At 46.1% G+C, this 17,714-nt stretch overlaps 1 protein-coding gene across 1 annotated transcript in view; it reads left to right on the forward strand.

Moving 5' to 3' along the window:
- The window catches only part of CFAP44 (cilia and flagella associated protein 44), a 557,576-nt gene that overhangs the window by 282,324 nt on the left and 257,538 nt on the right, over nucleotides 1-17,714 (forward strand). The window contains exons 12-14 of the mRNA XM_085621005.1: nucleotides 5,172-5,274; nucleotides 8,946-9,162; nucleotides 14,072-14,186. Coding sequence (XP_085477131.1) covers nucleotides 5,172-5,274; nucleotides 8,946-9,162; nucleotides 14,072-14,186 — 435 coding nt within the window. The remainder of the gene's footprint in view (nucleotides 1-5,171; nucleotides 5,275-8,945; nucleotides 9,163-14,071; nucleotides 14,187-17,714) is intronic.

Genomic DNA, 17,714 nt, shown 5'->3' on the forward strand with positions numbered 1-17,714 from the left:
CCCAGAAGAACTTCAAGCCCCGGGTGAGCCAGCGATGCCGCTGATTCCACCGTCGGCGCCGGTTGGCCCGAGTCTGGTGAGGCCTGACCAGTACCCTGCCTTCCCTGGTCCAGGTCAGGACCCCTCGCATTACTTAAATGCGATGTATGGGGTGTTTGCTCGAGCAATGTACACCACTGGTGCACCTGCGGGTCCGATGGGTCCCATGGCATTTAATTTGGGGGTGCCGCAAGTATATCCGCAGGCCCCTTTCATACCTTTCTTCCCAACGACGCCGTCTTGGAATCCTCCGGCTCCGAGGACATCGACGCCGCTTCCATCCTCGCCGGCTCCGGCTCGACCTCGATCGACGCCGATGGCTCCAGCAGATCCACGCTCGACGCCGGCTCTGGCGCCATCGGATTCGAATACGGCGACGCCGATGATTCGGATTCGTTCCAGGAGGGATACTCAGAGGATAATGGAAGAGCAGAGGTACCTTCAGGAGGAAGCGGAAGAGGGGGAATTGGTGGAGTCGGATGAAATATTCGAAGAGTTTAAAGAAGCTAGTGGTTAGGATCTGTCTCCTGAGTGGGAGATTACTCCACCGTTGGATGAGCCCTCTAAGGACGTTGCTCCCTACCATTCAGTTATTAGGAAGGCTGCGGAGCTGCTTGATCTCCAGCTACCATCTACGGAGTTTAAGTCGAACATTTTAACTGAGGTACTACAATCTCCCACGGCGGCATCTGAGCCTTTACTTCCCTTTAATGAGGCCATTGTGGAACCTGTATTAGAGGTGTGGCGCAAGCCTTTTTCTGCTCCTGCTGTCTCCAAGACAATTGCTAGGAGATATAGAGCAGCCCCAGGGGATCCGGAATTTTTGACGTTGCATCCTTCACCGGAGAGACTGGTGATTCAGGCAGCTTGTTCGGGAAAGTCTAAGGGGGCTTTCCCTCAGGTTCCTGGGGACAGAGAGCCTAAAAGGCTGGACCAGTCTGCAAAAAAAGTATTTTCATCGGCCAGCATGGCTTTGAAATCAACAAACGCCACTTGTCTTTTGGGACGCTATGTGCACGCACTGATGGATTCGTCTAAAAGACTGGTGCCAAAACTGCCTGAGGAGGAGAGGACTGAGTTCAGTGACATCTTGACTGATGCTCAGGCGGCAGCACGTCAGGTGATCCAGAGTGGGCTGGACACTGCAGATTCTGTTGCAAGGATCATGGGGTCTTCTGTCGCAACCAGAAGGAGTGCCTGGTTAAAATCTTCTGAGTTCTCACAGGATGTACAGTCGACTCTATTGGACCTGCCATTTGACGGATCTGGTCTGTTTGGCAAGAAGGCAGATGCTGCTCTGGAGCGATTCAAGGACAGCAAGGCGACAGCTAAATCTCTGGGCCTGCAGTCTTAGTCGAGGGGGTCGTTTAAGAGGTATAGAGGGTTCGGAAGGACATCTTTTCGAACCTATAGGCAGACCCAGCAGCAGCAGCAGCAGCAGCAAAGTTCCTCGTCCAGAGGTTTCAGGGGAAGAATCAGGGGCCGCACTCGTGGCCGGCAACTCTCCTCCTCCTCTTCTTCTTCCTCAGCCCCTCCCACCACCGCAAAGCAGCCCTAGATTCGCCATTCCGGATCATGCTGGTCCTGTGGGGGGCCGGCTGACCCATTTTCAACAAGATTGGGAATCTGTAACTACAGATCTCTGGGTTCTGGATCTTGTAGAAAATGGGTACGCCCTTCCCTTTCGGGAATTCCCTCCAAATTACCCTCCTTGTCAAGGGTCTTGCTCGGAGGACCACCGTCTTCTCCTGCAGGAGGAAGTCCTGAAGTTGTTTCAGAAAGGTGCGATAGAGGTGGTTCCAGAGCGGGAGAGGGGTCAGGGATGCTACTCCCGGTATTTTCTGATTCCGAAAAAGGACGGCAGATTGCGTCCGATATTGGACCTCAGAATCTTGAATCTTTTTCTAAAACAATAAAAGTTCAAGATGCTCACCCTTGCTCAGGTTCTTCAAGCGCTGAATCAGGAGGACTGGATGGTGTCGATCGACTTGCAGGATGCGTATTTTCACATCCCAATCCTGAAGTCGCACAGAAAGTATCTCCGTTTCACGGTAGGGTCGCAACATTATCAGTTTGTGGTTCTACCGTTTGGTCTTACTTCTGCACCCCGAGTCTTCACGAAGGTGATGGCAGTGGTGGCAGCCCATCTCAGAAGGTCGGGGATTTCAGTTTTCCCCTATCTGGATGACTGGCTGATCAAAGCGGAGTCGCCAGAGAAGGTGCTGCACCATCTGCAGGATACAACTCAGTTGTTGTTCAAATTGGGTTTCTCGATAAACATGCCCAAATCTCACCTGGTGACCTCTCAGCGCAACCTGTTCATAGGTGCGGTACTGGACACTACTGTGTGTCGAGCATTCCCTCCTCCTCAAAGGATTCTCGACATACAGGAAATTATTCCTTTATTTTACAACGGAGCGGTCGTTCCAGTTCTGAAGGTCCTTCGGCTGCTCGGTCTGTTCGCCTCCTGCATTCTGTTGGTCAACCATGCACGCTGGCAGATGAGGGCGCTCCAGTGGTGCCTCCGCAAGCAGTGGTATCAGCACAAAGGGGATCTCAGGGAGTCTGTGAGGATCTCTAGAGAAGCTGCAGCGGATCTATCTTGGTGGAGCGTGGAGGGCAATCTGTCCCAAGGAAAGTCCTTCCATCTGCCTCCATCGGTGGCCACGGTGATAACGGATGCATCCACTTTAGCGTGGGGTGCTCATCTGGGGGATCTGGAGATCAAGGGTCTTTGGTCTCCAGAGGAAAGGTTGCTTCACATCAACCTTCTGGAGTTACGGGCGATACGTTTGGCGCTCAAGGCCTTCCTCCCTTCCCTTCGTGGTTAGTCTGTTCAAGTCCTGACGGACAACACGACCGCGATGTGGTATATAAACAAACAGGGAGGAGTGGGGTCTCTGTGTCTCTGCAGAGAGGCCCTGCGTCTATGGTCCTGGGCTCAGGACCATCAGGTTTGTCTGATGGCAAATCATCTGGCCGGGGTTCTGAACGTACGTGCGGACAGTCTCAGTCGGCAGTTCTCCGCCGACCACGAGTGGAGGCTTCATCCGGAGGTGGTTCGTCACGTCTTCTGGATGTGGGGAACTCCTCGGGTGGACCTGTTCGCCACTCACGAGAATGCTCACTGCCCGTCATTCTGCAGTCTCCAGTATCCGATGCAGGGAGCGTTGGGGGATGCGTTTCAGTTGAGTTGGAGCTCACGACTCCTTTACGCGTTTCCTCCCATACCCTTGATTCCTCGGGTTCTGAGGAAGATTCGCCAAGACCGGGCCCAAGTTATTTTGATCGCCCCGGATTGGCCAAGAAGGGCGTGGTATACAGATCTTCTCCACCTCTCCTCGTGCCCTCCGCTCCGTCTCCCTCTGAGGGCAGACCTCCTCTCGCAATCGGAGGGGCAGGTTCTACACCCCCACCTCCAGAGCTTACACCTTCATGCCTGGAGATTGAACGGGGCAACCTGAATTCTTTCTCTCTCCCGCCAGATGTGGTGGATGTTATTTTATCAGCCAGGCGACACTCCACCAAATCTATATATTCATATAGGTGGTCTAAATTTGTACTCTGGTGTGGAGAGAGGTCAATTGATCCTTTGAAGGCTCGTCTGTCTAACATTCTGCAGTTTGTCCTTTCTCTTGTTTGCTGTGGCTACAGTAAAAGGGTATTTGTCGGCTTTCCTTTGCCTGCCGGATCAGCCGTCATTATTCAAATCACCTATTGTGCTTAGATTTCTCAAGGGCCTCACAAACAAATTTCCTCCAACTCCCTTTATTGTACCTCAATGGGACTTAAACCTGGTATTGACTTATCTTATGGGTTCTCCCTTCGAGCCCTTACATAAGTGTCCCTTGAGACTGTTGTCTTTCAAGACGGTTTTCCTCATTGCAATCACCTCGACAAGGAGGGTAAGTGAGCTTCAAGCTCTTAGCTCAAAACCCCCGTTCTTGACCATTCATGCTGAACGAATGGTACCCCGGACCAGGGCTGCATTTTTGCCTAAGATGGTAACTCCCTTCCATCTGGGGCAATACATTACCCTTCCTACCTTCAATCCTCCCCCTCACCCTTCCAAGGAGGAGGAGAGACTTCACCGTTTGGACCCTAGGAGGGCGGTGAGCTTTTACCTGGACAGGACAAAGGATTTCAGAATTGATGACCAGCTCTTTGTGGGCTTTATTGGCTGCAGGAAGGGTCGAGCGGTGCACAAGCGCACCCTTTCCAGGTGGATTGTCTTGTGCATCAAGATTTGCTACTCTTTGGCTGGTAAGGAACCTCCGGAAGGTTTAAGAGCTCATTCCACTAGAGCAAAGTCTTCCACTTCTGCTTTGTCTAGGGGTGTTCCTGTGGAGGACATTTGTAGGGCGGCAACTTGGGCCTCCCTCCACACCTTCGCAAAACAATATTGCTTGGACACCGAGGTTAGGAGGGACGGACACTTTGCTCGTTCCGTCCTTCAGGACTTTTTGGTATAGAAGGGTGGACACCCTCCTCCGGGAGTGGGGACTGCTGTGGAATCTATTCACAAGGTGAGGAATCCACTGGCAGATGTATCCATCAGAAGAACAAGTTACTTACCTTCGGTAACGCTTTTTCTGGTGGATACAGTATCTGCCTGTGGATTCCTCACTGACCCACCCGCCTCCCCGTTGTCCATCCTTCTATACCTAAGGTTCTATTAATAATGTTTCAATCTACTATTCTAATGATGGTATTTCAAAAAGTATATGTTACTGTCAAAGGCTTTATGTCTTTCTTTGGTTTTTCTATTCATTCTCCACACTATGTGTGTTGATCTGCATATTGTGTACTGTGTATACTGTGTATATATTGCTGTCAGTCCGTCCGTGTGCCTCGAAGGCACGGAAAAAAGGGGCAGAACTGACGTCATCACGCCGACTAGGTCTTCTTATGGAGCCGGTGACGTCAGCGGAGTCGCAAGCGGTGCCGTTCCTCTGTGACGTCGTCTGCGACCTCATCGGAGTGGACTGCTACAAAAGTTTCCGAATGCTGCTGGCGCAGGGATATTCACAAGGTGAGGAATCCACAGGCAGATACTGTATCCACCAGAAAAAGCGTTACCGAAGGTAAGTAACTTGTTCATGAGGTTGAAAGATTGATTTCTTTTTGTGCAGGTGCACTACAGTAAACACTACTTTGCAGTAGCTGAAAAAGGAGAAAACCCCAAGATTATGATCTATGAATATCCATCTCTTAAATCTTACAGAATCCTCAGAGGTATGTTCCATGGCATTATCTCATAATTTGTGATTTCAGAAGTTATTCGAGTAATGGACTGTGGGGTGTGCTGCTTAAAACGTGTTCCCTACTTAGCCACACCACCTTACATCATGCATATCAGTTACGCTCTGTCAAACAAGCTTCTATCCCCCAAGGGCATTTTGTGGTATATCAACACTGTTGTCTCATATGTAGACTAAGTAACCATTTTCATCAGCCTTGTTTTCCATCTTCCATGCTATGAAGAACTGCACTTAAGTTGCCCCTCAACATCAAAATCGTTTAATAAATGTCCTAACTTTGTACTACAATACATTCAGAAACTGCTAATATACCTGTGGTCCCTTGATTTTGACTTAGAGTGGACATGCAGTAGAACAATTCTATCAGTCATTGAATGAATTCCATTAATCTCACCATGACACAGCCCCAGACAATCTTTCAGTGCCTGGACACCACCATCTCCATGGCGAGTAGTTCCCACTTATAATGATCAATCAGCAAGAAAGCCACAGATCAGCAGACACACGGTCAATACAAATTCCTCCCAAGACACATGTAAGGTTCTTTGATTTTCATTCAGTTATCGAGAATTTTGTTGTTGGGAAACTCTCTCAGAACGTGGTGACTATTCTTTTTACCATGTTACAAGTGCCATAAGCTCTAAAGTACTTGTAATAAGGTTGACGCGATATCTGCCATGTTACAAGTGCCATGGGCTCTGAAGCACTTGTAATATGGTTGGTGCGATATCTGCCATGTTACAAGTGCCATAGGATCTGAAGCACTTGTAATATGGTTGGTGCGATATCTGCCATGTTACAAGTGCCATAGGCTCTGAAGCACTTGTAATATGCCATAGGCTCTGAAGCACTTGTAATATGGTTGGTGCGATATCTGCCATGTTACAAGTGCCATAGGCTCTGAAGCACTTGTAATATGGTTGGTGCGATATCTGCCATGTTACAAGTACCATAGGCTCTGAAGCACTTGTAATATGGTTGGTGCGATATCTGCCATGTTACAAGTGCCATAGGCTCTGAAGCACTTGTAATATGGTTGGTGCGATATCTGCCATGTTACAAGTACCATAGGCTCTGAAGCACTTGTAATATGGTTGGTGCGATATCTGCCATGTTACAAGTGCCATAGGCTCTGAAGCACTTGTAATATGGTTGGTGCAATATCTGCCATGTTACAAGTGCCATAGGCTCTGAAGCACTTGTAATATGGTTGACCCAATATCTGCCATGTTACAAGTGCCATAGGCTCTGAAGCACTTGTAATATGGTTGGTGCGATATCTGCCATGTTACAAGTGCCATAGGCTCTGAAGCACTTGTAATATGGTTGGTGCGATATCTGCCATGTTACAAGTGCCATAGGCTCTGAAGCACTTGTAATATGGTTGGTGCGATATCTGCCATGTTACAAGTGCCATAGGCTCTGAAGCACTTGTAATATGGTTGGTGCAATATCTGCCATGTTACAAGTGCCATAGGCTCTGAAGCACTTGTAATATGGTTGACCCAATATCTGCCATGTTACAAGTGCCATAGGCTCTGAAGCACTTGTAATATGGTTGGTGCGATATCTGCCATGTTACAAGTGCCATAGGCTCTGAAGCACTTGTAATATGGTTGGTGCGATATCTGCCATGTTACAAGTGCCATAGGCTCTGAAGCACTTGTAATATGGTTGGTGCGATATCTGCCATGTTACAAGTGCCATAGGCTCTGAAGCACCTGTAATATGGTTGACGCAATATCTGCAATGTTACTGATTGAATATACCTTCTGCCCTTGTTTTTATTCCCAGCATATCCAGTTTATCGTCTAATAATCATTAAACCAGAATGACTGCAGCATTTTCTTCAGGGCCTCCATAAGTGCCAAATACAGTATATCAAAAATAGCACCCAAAACGTTCCAATTTAATACAGTGAAAAATATCTTACTCAATATATCCACCTTAAATCCACTTGTCCAACCACATTGCATCTTTTCAGGAATTCATCAGAGGTGAAGCAAAATCCTCCCTTGCGTATAACTCAAAGTAAGATCTAGTTTAATAGGAAAGACACTATGACAAATTGAGGACCATCCTTGCATGCTGATTACATAATGAATGACCATTTTTTCAAGTGCCAATAGGCCTCATGAGGGTTGTGGATTTACGTTTACTGTAGCTGTTTCAGATACATCTTTGTTAACTGTAATGCGTAATCTGGGACACTCTTATAAGCCATCCAGTATTATTGATACTGTTCTCAGTAAATCCTATGATCATGCACTCTTTTCCAGTGTGCACTTAACTCTTAAAAACTTAAAGGAAACTACATTATTGTCCCCCAGTCATCTCCAATCTTCAAAGTCCCGGCTACACTCCAGCTCTGCTACAACAGTGTCTTATTTTCAGTTTTAATTACATGATTCCTTATTTACACTTTATCATGAAATAGAAAACAAGTAGTCTCTTTAATAAATTCAAAATCCTTAAAGTTTGACCCACTGTTAAAGGAATTTTACTCACTAACAATTGTGCCACTATCCATGGCAGGTAGTTAAAAGGTGCCCTCTCCAAGGCTCCTTTCAGGAGCATTGAGGAAGATTGCTATGAAAGACGGCTACCTTACTGGACTAAGAACATCCGCTAGCACTGAAAGTTACATTTGGCTCCTGTCTTCAAAATGACATTTTCAGAAAGTGCCCATCTACAAATTGGCGCATTCTAGGAATTTAGAGCCACTTATAAAATGTCACCAACAATTGACCCGTATATGGTAAATTGGATTTTGCATTCCAGACTGCACATTGGATTGCATGCACTATCATTGATAGACAGATATGCACATTTTTGTAGTACAGGGGAACCTAAGCACTTAGGTTTGAAGTTACAAAATGTGATTTGGCTTGGACAAGTTCTCTCTTGGTCTCAAGTACTGTTCCATGGTTCCTCTGTATCCTTCCTAGGAATCTGTGAATGCCAAGAAAGGTTGGTGAATCCACGCTATACAAAACTAACATAACATAACAATGCATGTTAGGAATGCTGCTTAGTCAAGAGAGAAAAACATACAAAGCTTCAGCATGCTAGCAGTTTTAGTTACCCCAGATCTCATTCCACTGGTGGACACTGGTGAGGTATTGATAAACCAATGATGACATTTGCAATACTGTGAAATACACTAAAGCTATCATTCTGAGATTCACATTAAATTAGTTTCATATTTCAAGTGGAATGCATAAACCGGGGTTTCTTACTGTGCAGGTCCTCTAAGATACTGCAGAGATAAAGCTGACTGATAGAAATAAGTAAAAAAGGGAAATTGTGTGCAGGTTTACCATTTGTTAACACTGAAACCTCATGTTGTTCCCCATTCCGAAACTTGGAATACTGCAGTGAAACTCCCTGGGGTAATACTATGATAACCATGATGTCCATGGGTAGTTTTATCACCTGATATGTTGAACCAGGTCGGAATGCGGTGATAAGTGGTATGAATATGATATGAAAGGCAAAGAACTTTAAAGACAAATAACTCATGTTTTATAAGAAGGAAATACAAATGAATATTTGTATATATATGATACTGCTCGTTTGGGTTAACTGCCATGATTTCTTTCTACTGTTTAAGTCAGAAATTGAACTGTCCGCCTGCCTTTCTAGGAGGAACAGTGGAGGCGTACGCTTTTGTTGACTTTAACGTTTCTGGAACCCTATTGGCCAGCGTAGGCAGCAGTCCAGACTACATGCTGACTATCTGGAACTGGAGGCAAGAAAGGATTGTGCTGCGGTCCAAAGCTTTCTCACAAGATGTTTACCGTGTCACTTTCTCCACTGAAAATGAGAAGCAACTTACCACGTCTGGTGCAGGACACATCAAGTGAGTCTCAAATGGTTCTGTTTTTTTAATGCTAAGGTAAACCTAAACCCTCATAACTTTCTTTCATTGTCTTGTAGAGATCTGGCATTTGGGATACAATATCTCTTTTACTGCTAGACATACAGTTATATGTTGTCGTTTTCTGCTCACAGCCATAGTGTTGCCCTGGATGCTCCCTGTCCGCTATTATCTTTAAACAATTGAAATGTGTATCTTCAACACTGGATCTTCCAGAGATTTATACACAAAATTGTGCCTCTTAGCTATTGTGATGAAGTACCCTCTCCGCCAAACTCTAAATCAGCCCCATCGTTGGGTAGTAAAGGCCAGCCATGATTGAGCTGCAGTATCCCTCTCAGATCCCTGGGCCCTGGTGCCACTGCATCAAATAAAATCGACAGCATTTGTAAAGCGCAACACTGCCTCCCTTAGGGATATCTGTGCACTGCATCAGCTGCATCATTGAAAGCTCCACCCCTCACGACTCCTCCTGCTTCTGATCATAGTTTGCTGTGCCTGGGGTCCCAAGATGCACTACGCAGTGAGGTCCAGTAAGACCGAAGCACACCTGGAGTTTCTTGGTTTTCCACTAAGAGGGGACATACCAACGCAATTCAGACTGGACTGAGCCCTTTGTGACTGAGCCAAGGCAGATTCGCATAGTGTTGTTCCCATGGCTTTAAGTGGACCAGGCCTGCTGGTGCTCAGCACTGACAGCTCTAAAAAGCGGGTGCTGAGACAGGTCCCTTTCAGGCTCTCTATTATTGCCCTTACCCTCCGAGTGAATACAATAAATCTTAACTTGGCAGCAGTGCCACCCTTTGCTGATGTATATTTAAAGGGACTCGTTGCATTTCTTTCACAGTCTCATCATTTCAGAAATGAAGCATTTTAGCTATTTTATACAAAGATGCTATGGTTGTTGCTTATTTATCTTATGCAACTAACAACTATTGACAACGCCAATAGCCCTGGCCTGTTGTAGGTGTAATGTTACTTGTTGTATTTATGTCTAGATGCAAAGACAGGAAGAAGCAGCAAAATACCAGTTGGGCGGAACATAATGCTAACAAGAGATTTCTAACTGGCATGTTTCAAGCCACGCTCTTACTTATATCAGCCACACCCCTTTGAGAGACCCCCCAGTTTTTTCATCCCACTTAAAGCCCTGGTTGTTGCTCTTCTAAGAAGGGTGAAAACCAATCGAAATAATCCGCAGTTTAGATTGATTCCGGTGTTTCCCTCCATCACATTATTTTCTTTCATCTTGAAAGTGGCCCCACTTTTTGACCAATAATCCTCCTTCTAAAGTGAAAAACTTTGGACGATGCAGCATTTCAGAGTGACCTTGAAGGTGCCATGCTAGTAAGCCAAGACTATGATTGAAGAGCCCGGCTTGCATTTATAGACACTTTGTTTCACAGCTTAAACCAGCTCTGTCCTTATTTCTGGTATTGTGTATCTGTTGGGTCCTATGGGCAAGGATTCTTGTCTAATACTACTTGGGGTTCCAAGAAAGGTTCCAACACTATTGTATTTCATTTGTTAGCAGATTTCTGTAGTGAAGCCTAGATCCGAGAGTGATAGAGCAATCTGTGAGAGGCTCACTTGCTGGTTACAAGGGAGATATCCTATTTAATGTGGGGATATAGCAAATCACTTCATGCAAGTTGCCTTTCACGACCATGGAAGCGAGTTCTAATACCAAGGCATAGGTTGGTGACTTTAAACAGCTTGTGTGTCAGTTACAGAATACAGTCTTTATAGATTCAAGGGTATTTGTTGCGGTTTGGCATCCACAAGGGTGTAGGATTATCTTCACACGGAATATATTTATACTTTTTAAATGTCACAAAAAAAGATAATGACCTGATTTGAAGAAGAAGAACTTGAGTTCCACACCCTAGGACCACTTCAGAGAAGGATAGTTGAATTTTTTAAATAAAGTTTTAAAAGCAGGAATTTCAATACTGAGAGAGTCCAGGCTCTGTGGATGTTGGGATGACCAGGCTCTGTGGTTGTTGGGATGACCAGGCTCTGTGGTTGCTGGGATGACCAGGCTCTGTGGTTGTTGGGATGACCAGGCTCTGTGGTTGTTGGGATGACCAGGCTCTGTGGTTGTTGCGATGACCAGGTTTTGTGGTTGTTGGGGTGACCAGGCTCTGTGGTTGTTGGGATGCCCAGGCTCTGTGGTTGTTGGGATGCCCAGGCTCTGTGGTTGTTGGGATGACCAGGCTCTGTGGTTGTTGGGATGACCAGGCTCTGTGGTTGTTGGGATGACCAGGCTCTGTGGTTGTTGGGATGACCAGGCTCTGTGGTTGTTGGGATGACCAGGTTTTGTGGTTGTTGGGGTGACCGGGCTCTGTGGTTGTTGGGATGACTAGGCTCTGTGGTTGTTGGGATGACCAGGCTCTGTGGTTGTTTTGATGACCAGGCTCTGTGGTTGTTGGGATGACCAGACTCTGTGGTTGTTGGGATGACCATGCTCTGTGGTTGTTGGAATAACCAGGTTCTGTGGTTGTTGGAATGACCAGGTTCTGTGGTTGTTGGAATGACCAGGCTCTGTGGTTGTTGGGATGACCAGGCTCTGTGGTTGTTGGGATGACCAGGCTCTGTGGGTGTTGGGATGACTAGGTTCTGTGGTTGTTGAGATGACCTGATTCTGGGCTTGGGAGTGGGAATTAGAGTGAAGAGCCTTATAGGTAATCCACAGTAGTTTGTATAAATCTCTCTCCTGGATCTGGAGTCAGGTTAGAGTGATTAGGATTTTATAGCTATGATGGCTGTGGCTAGCTGGGCTACTATGTGTAACAGAGCAGGGATAGGTGTAGTTTAGGATTCCTACTACTAGTGAGTTTCGCTAGGCCAGCACTTTCAGCTTGAAACACTTGTACATTATTTCCTGGGAAGGGATGAAGAGCTTCTCACCTCTGAGAAGCTTTAGCTGATACAGGCCCCTGTAGCCAAAGAGGAGATGTAAGGAGGACTTTGCTTTGAAAATGTGCTGTTTGTAGTTCTTTCTCTTAACCCTCAGTTTTGTTAGAGTAAGAGCAGAAGGGTTTATGGAGCTTGAAGTATTTTGCACACCATGTTAATCTAGTCTAACAATCCAGACACTCCTGTTCTTTTATGATTTTCATTAGTTGTTGCTTTGACCCTATCATTTACATAGGACAGAGTTGTGCACTCGAACTGTGGCAGGTAATCTTTGATGGTTTAAATACCATAGTTTTATCAATATTAGATCCATCCTAGGAATGTCTACAAGAGCCCCCCAGCTTTAAGTAAAGAAACTTCGGGGTGTTTTGAGTACTGCTGGTGGTCCACCAGGTCTGCTGAGGCCTCTGCCAACAGCTTCCCAGTAAAGGAGCTTCCTACTAACAAGGTTGGGTCATTTTTCAGAAAGCGCTTCCACAGATGTGTTGGAAGCCCATTCTACAAAGCTGAAACACCGGCCAGCCACCTTTCAGAGCGGATGGTTGGCATTTTTCTTTGTTTTTGCAGAAACAAATCCTTGAAGAACAAAGCATCAATGTTCCTGACGTGCTGGAGGTCTTCTCTCCGTACTGCCCTGAGGGTAATTCCCATTTCCTGTTTGGGACCAAGCCAACAGGAAACTTGTATGTCAGAAGGACGGCCCCAAAGTAAGGTGTAGCTTCTGATGTGCCTGGTCCAGGGTGGATGGTTCGTCTGCCAGGGGTTTCTGCCGCATCAGCCGCATCTTTAAACGGGGAAGGTGAACCGCAGGTTTGGAGGAAGAGACATCCTCGGCTTTTTGGCAGAAGTCCCGCATTTGGCAAACTCGAAGGATGCCATTTTACATATCTCGATAAAAACATTTATCTAAAAACACGTCAAGTGAAGCAAAGGAAGATGTGAACTCACCAGTCCCCCAAAACCTGTTGGAGATTGATCCTGTTCTTTGAGGGCTGTACTAGAAACTTTCAAGCAGAAAGGAAGCAGCATTGCACATTGTGATGCAAAGTTGTGTAGCTATGTTTGTGTGTCATCTGGATCAAGGGTGTCCTGCATATGGCCAGAATTTCAGTATATCCATATAAGATCAATTTAAATGTCATGAATGTAAATGAAACTCCTTTTATTGTACATAGAGGTATCTTGTCTGAGAATATATTCTAGATTTGGCCCTCTTGGGCGTGCGTTTGATACCACTGGATAGGTTCTACAAACTATTGATGTACGCTTTACCAGTGTCTCACATCTGCACACTGCTAGTCCACACCATTGGGGTTAACAATACTGACGTTCCATTCCCTTTTAGATTGCATTTTTATCAATTATTCTGAGTTGGACCTAGAAAATGGGGCCTTGTCCTTGTCCACTTCACCAAGTTATTCCCCATTCCTCTCGCAGTTTCTCTCAGCATTGTCAGTTTCGAACTGGAGAATGAACTCCTGTTACCGGCCCACTGGAATTAACAGGCCACTCATAAAACAAAAGAAAACATACTCCCTTGCTACCACAGTTTCCGAACTGAATATCTTCAGATAGAAGAGACGCAAATGTCTCTGCTCAAGTTGTCATGGTATTCTGTATAAGTTCACGTTTTCCAAGACAACCATGGCCCTTGGGTTGAATAAGCTCATGTGAACCCATCTCTTCTCGACTGCCTTTGTCTTCCTCCTCCATTTTGACTCTCCATCTTGTCTAAGCACCAAGAAACTACTGACACAGTGTAAATTCTCTGAGTAAATAAAATACCCCAATCACAATAACAAAGCAAACGCGAAACTGTGAATAATGATGTGTTCTGTGAATAACAAGGTAATCTGGACTGGAGGTAGGGCTGTAAGACTTGTTGCGAGTGGTGTATGCTGTTCAACCCCTAAACTGCCTCGGACCTCTGTGCTTGTGTGCGTTCTCCAAACTGTGCTTTCTTTTCTCCAAGGTTTTGGCGAATGGCCCTCACTTTCACTGGCCTGAAGCTGCAGGGGGCGCTGGGACGATTCGGCAAGACGGGGCTGTCGGACATCGAGGGGTATGTGGAACTGCCCGATGGGAAAGTAAGTCAAAGTAATAGGTGATTCTGGACCTAGCGCTGTGAGGCCCGGCGCTGTGAGGCCCGGCGCTGTGAGGCCCGGCGCTGTGAGGCCAGCGATTCTCACTGGAGCGATCCATACACTGTATTGGTTCATTTGCTGCAGGTTCACCAGGGCTTCCGGTGCAGCCTCACCCCAGGATGCTGGCAGAAACTCAAGATCTTTACTAACAGAACTTGTAGGCCCACTGCTTTCTGCTTCTGCTTCCATGTTCCTTATGCATTTGGGTGGCGAACAGCAATCTGATGACTTCTGCACAGGCTTCCTTGGTTTTCAGAATAGGGAGGAGGATGAAAATAGAGTGCCTGTCAATAGAAGGAACTTATACTCTACCAAAAGAAGCCAGAATCTGGGCCATAGAATAGCAGCTGGATTAAGTTATATGACAGAAGCACGCATGGCTAAACCAAGCTTGACTCTACAACATGGTCCCAACAATGTGGTTCCCAACAATGAATGCATCTTAACCACGCATTTCTTTACCACACATGTCTTTACTACGCATGCCTTTACAACAAATTTTGTTGTAAAGGCATGTTTGCTAAAGGGATATGCATGGTAATTTACCACTTTCCAGACCCCCCCATCCCCTCCCTAAGCCCTAAGATGCTATCCCCCCTACTTCGGGCCCCCACGCCCTGAGGCCCAAAACCCCGAACCCCTACCATAAAGTACCCGACCCCAGCCCCTCAGCCCTGAGCCCTATAACGTACCCCGCCCTGACCTTAAAACTACCCCTATCCCGTCCCCTGCTCTGAACCCTAAAAACCCTGTCCCCCTTTAAAATTACTATCCCGACCCACCCACCCTGAACCCTAACACCGACTCCCAACCCTAAAAACGACCCCCTGAAACCTGTCCCCAGCCCTTAAAACAACCCCAATCCTCCCCTCAAGAGGCCAAAAACCCAGCCCCCTTCAAAAACTACCCCGACCTCCAACTCTAAAGATACCACCCCCCCCCCACCCCCCCGAAACCCGGACCCAGTCCCACGTCCACGTCCACATCTGGAGCTTCCTGTTCCGACGCTTCCTGTTCCTCTCCCCGCCCAGCCAGACACTAGACCACTATCTGCATTAACCACGCATTTTTGTGGTTGAGGCAGATGCGTAGTTCAGGCAAGCACTGTTACGCTTGGGGGGAAACTGCACTCGGGGCTCAGCCCACGTTGATAAGCCAGTTTCCCACTGGCTGAAGCATTGGAACATAGACCTCTATTCTCCCTGACGCCAGCAGCCAGTGTAGGAAGCTGACAGCAAACAATTGGTCATGGTACCATGCACGACCGTCATCGGTCTGTGTGCTATATTCAGCAGTGCCTGCAGTTATGGCACAAGGGATCTGAATTTGAGATAGACCTTGTTGGCACAGTGGAGCCTTAAGAAAACTGGGGTCATGGCACTTATGCTCTGAATTTAATCTAGGCACGAAACATACCCTCCTGTAAATCATGGGCGCATAGTCCTGCTTTAGTCAATACAGAGAGGTGAGATTAAAAATAGGAATTCTGGTGAAACGTCTCCCACTGTTCTTCACTTGTTTGGAGGGCACCAGACATCTGCCATGTGATGGCAGTCCAAGCGTTCAGTTTCACAGCTAGAATGTGCTATAGCCAGGGCCACTGAAATGAATACCATTACGAAAGGTGTCACATTATGCAGCATCATTTGCCTTTTCTTAACACATAATTTACTCAAACCTGCCCTCATTATCCACATAATTCCAGTGGCTCTGGCTATACCATGTGTTCCAGGCCTTAGTAACACCCTTATTTAGAGTTTGGTTGATAGGTTCTCCATCATCAACATGGCGGATGTCTCGTCCACCAAACTCATGCACCCGCTCTGTTTAGAGTCCTGGGAACCATCATATTTCAGACAGCGGAGTCTACAGTGGCTCTGCCGGGGGAAACCTTTGAAAGACAGCCCTTTGGTCACATTGCCTATGTTGGGCAGACATCCCAACATACTTGTTTGCTGTTAGAGACTGCCAGGGAAAGCCTTGCTGTCTCGAACATGAAATCAAAGAAATTACCCCCACATGCTGGGAAAGGTCCCAGTGTGTGACGGATAAATACTTTTTTTGTTTCTCAGTAAAAAACGCCAGTTTAGGGATGTGGTTGTAATAAACAAAAAACGTTATTGAGCATTAACCATGGCATCTACTGAGCAAACTGTCGGTGCCTTCATTGGAGGCGCAGCAACGGATGCTCTGCTGAAGGCACAGAGATCACTGCCTGCCTGGTAGAGACCTCGAAGTATGGTGGTCGGTCTGCTGTCAGGGCAGCTGAGTGCCTTCCTATGCTGTCTTGGTTGACCAATGAACCGGCCAACATGCTCTAAAGGAAGGCCTTAAAGATGTAAGGCTAACCTGGACCAATCACTACTGTTTTTAGGTTGAGCATTCAAGACCTCTTGTATATACTTTAGTATATATACTTTAGTATATATACTTTAGTATATACTTATGTGTGTATGTACTTTGTGGGCTCTGGAGATCAGCCCTAGGACTTGTCAGCTTCCGCTTAGGAACTTTTTTTTCTGGTCAACTGCCTCTATTTAACTGTCTTGATAGAAAACGACCAGCAGAGGTCAGTAAAATACCAGACTTGCTTTCTGCTGAGGGACTTTCTTTTTTAAAATGTTGTGGCAACTGCCTCTAATTAACTTTCTTGATAGAAAACGACCAGCAGAGGTCAGTAAAATACCAGAATCACTTTAGCATTCTCTAGATTCCAGTCCATAGAAGTTGTCTTCCAAGTGCACCTTCAGACAATAATATTTTTTTTAAATCTTGTACTTTCAGTGATATGACCACGGAAGGCTCTGCTTTTATATTAAAAACAGAGCTTTGGACTATACCATTTCCAGCTGAAAGGCAATATTTGTCTCCATGTGTTCGCATACCTGGCATGTCACGCAGTTTGGTGCTTACTTTCCCTCCATGTTAAAGAACAGTAGATGTTTCAGCACCCAGGATAATGTGCTGCATAGCTAAATAAATATAAGGTCCCAAAGGCGAGACCGATTGCATCGCAAATGCTTGTTGTATGTGGTGTCCATAAATTAAATAAAACCACTTCTTTAAGTTAACATCTGTCATCCAGTTTTAGAAATCATCTTGTAGACTTTCAGGCAAAATTAGCATCTAATGGCCCCCTTAAAATGACCCCACTTGTTATATTATGTTATGCTGATTTGTAAAGCCCATGGGTACCCAAAGACTTCCCAGTGCTTTGAATTCTAGAAACCTTCAACAGTTGTGCCTTTGAGGATCTTAAAGTCTTGGAAGGAGTATAAGGTGCTAAATGGTCTGGTTTGTTGCTCTATGAGCTAGACATAATGTCTTAAAATTTATTCTTTCTTTTACTGGGAGCCAGTGCAGAGTTGCCAGAGTATTTTTTTGCCGAGGTGTATTTGGGCGAGTTAAGAATCAGCTTGGCTGCCTCATTCTGGATCAATTGCAGTCTCTTGATAGCATATTGAGGGGCAC

The sequence above is a fragment of the Triturus cristatus genome, chromosome 8 (assembly GCF_964204655.1).
Source record: "Triturus cristatus chromosome 8, aTriCri1.1, whole genome shotgun sequence".
NCBI lineage: Eukaryota > Metazoa > Chordata > Amphibia > Caudata > Salamandridae > Triturus > Triturus cristatus.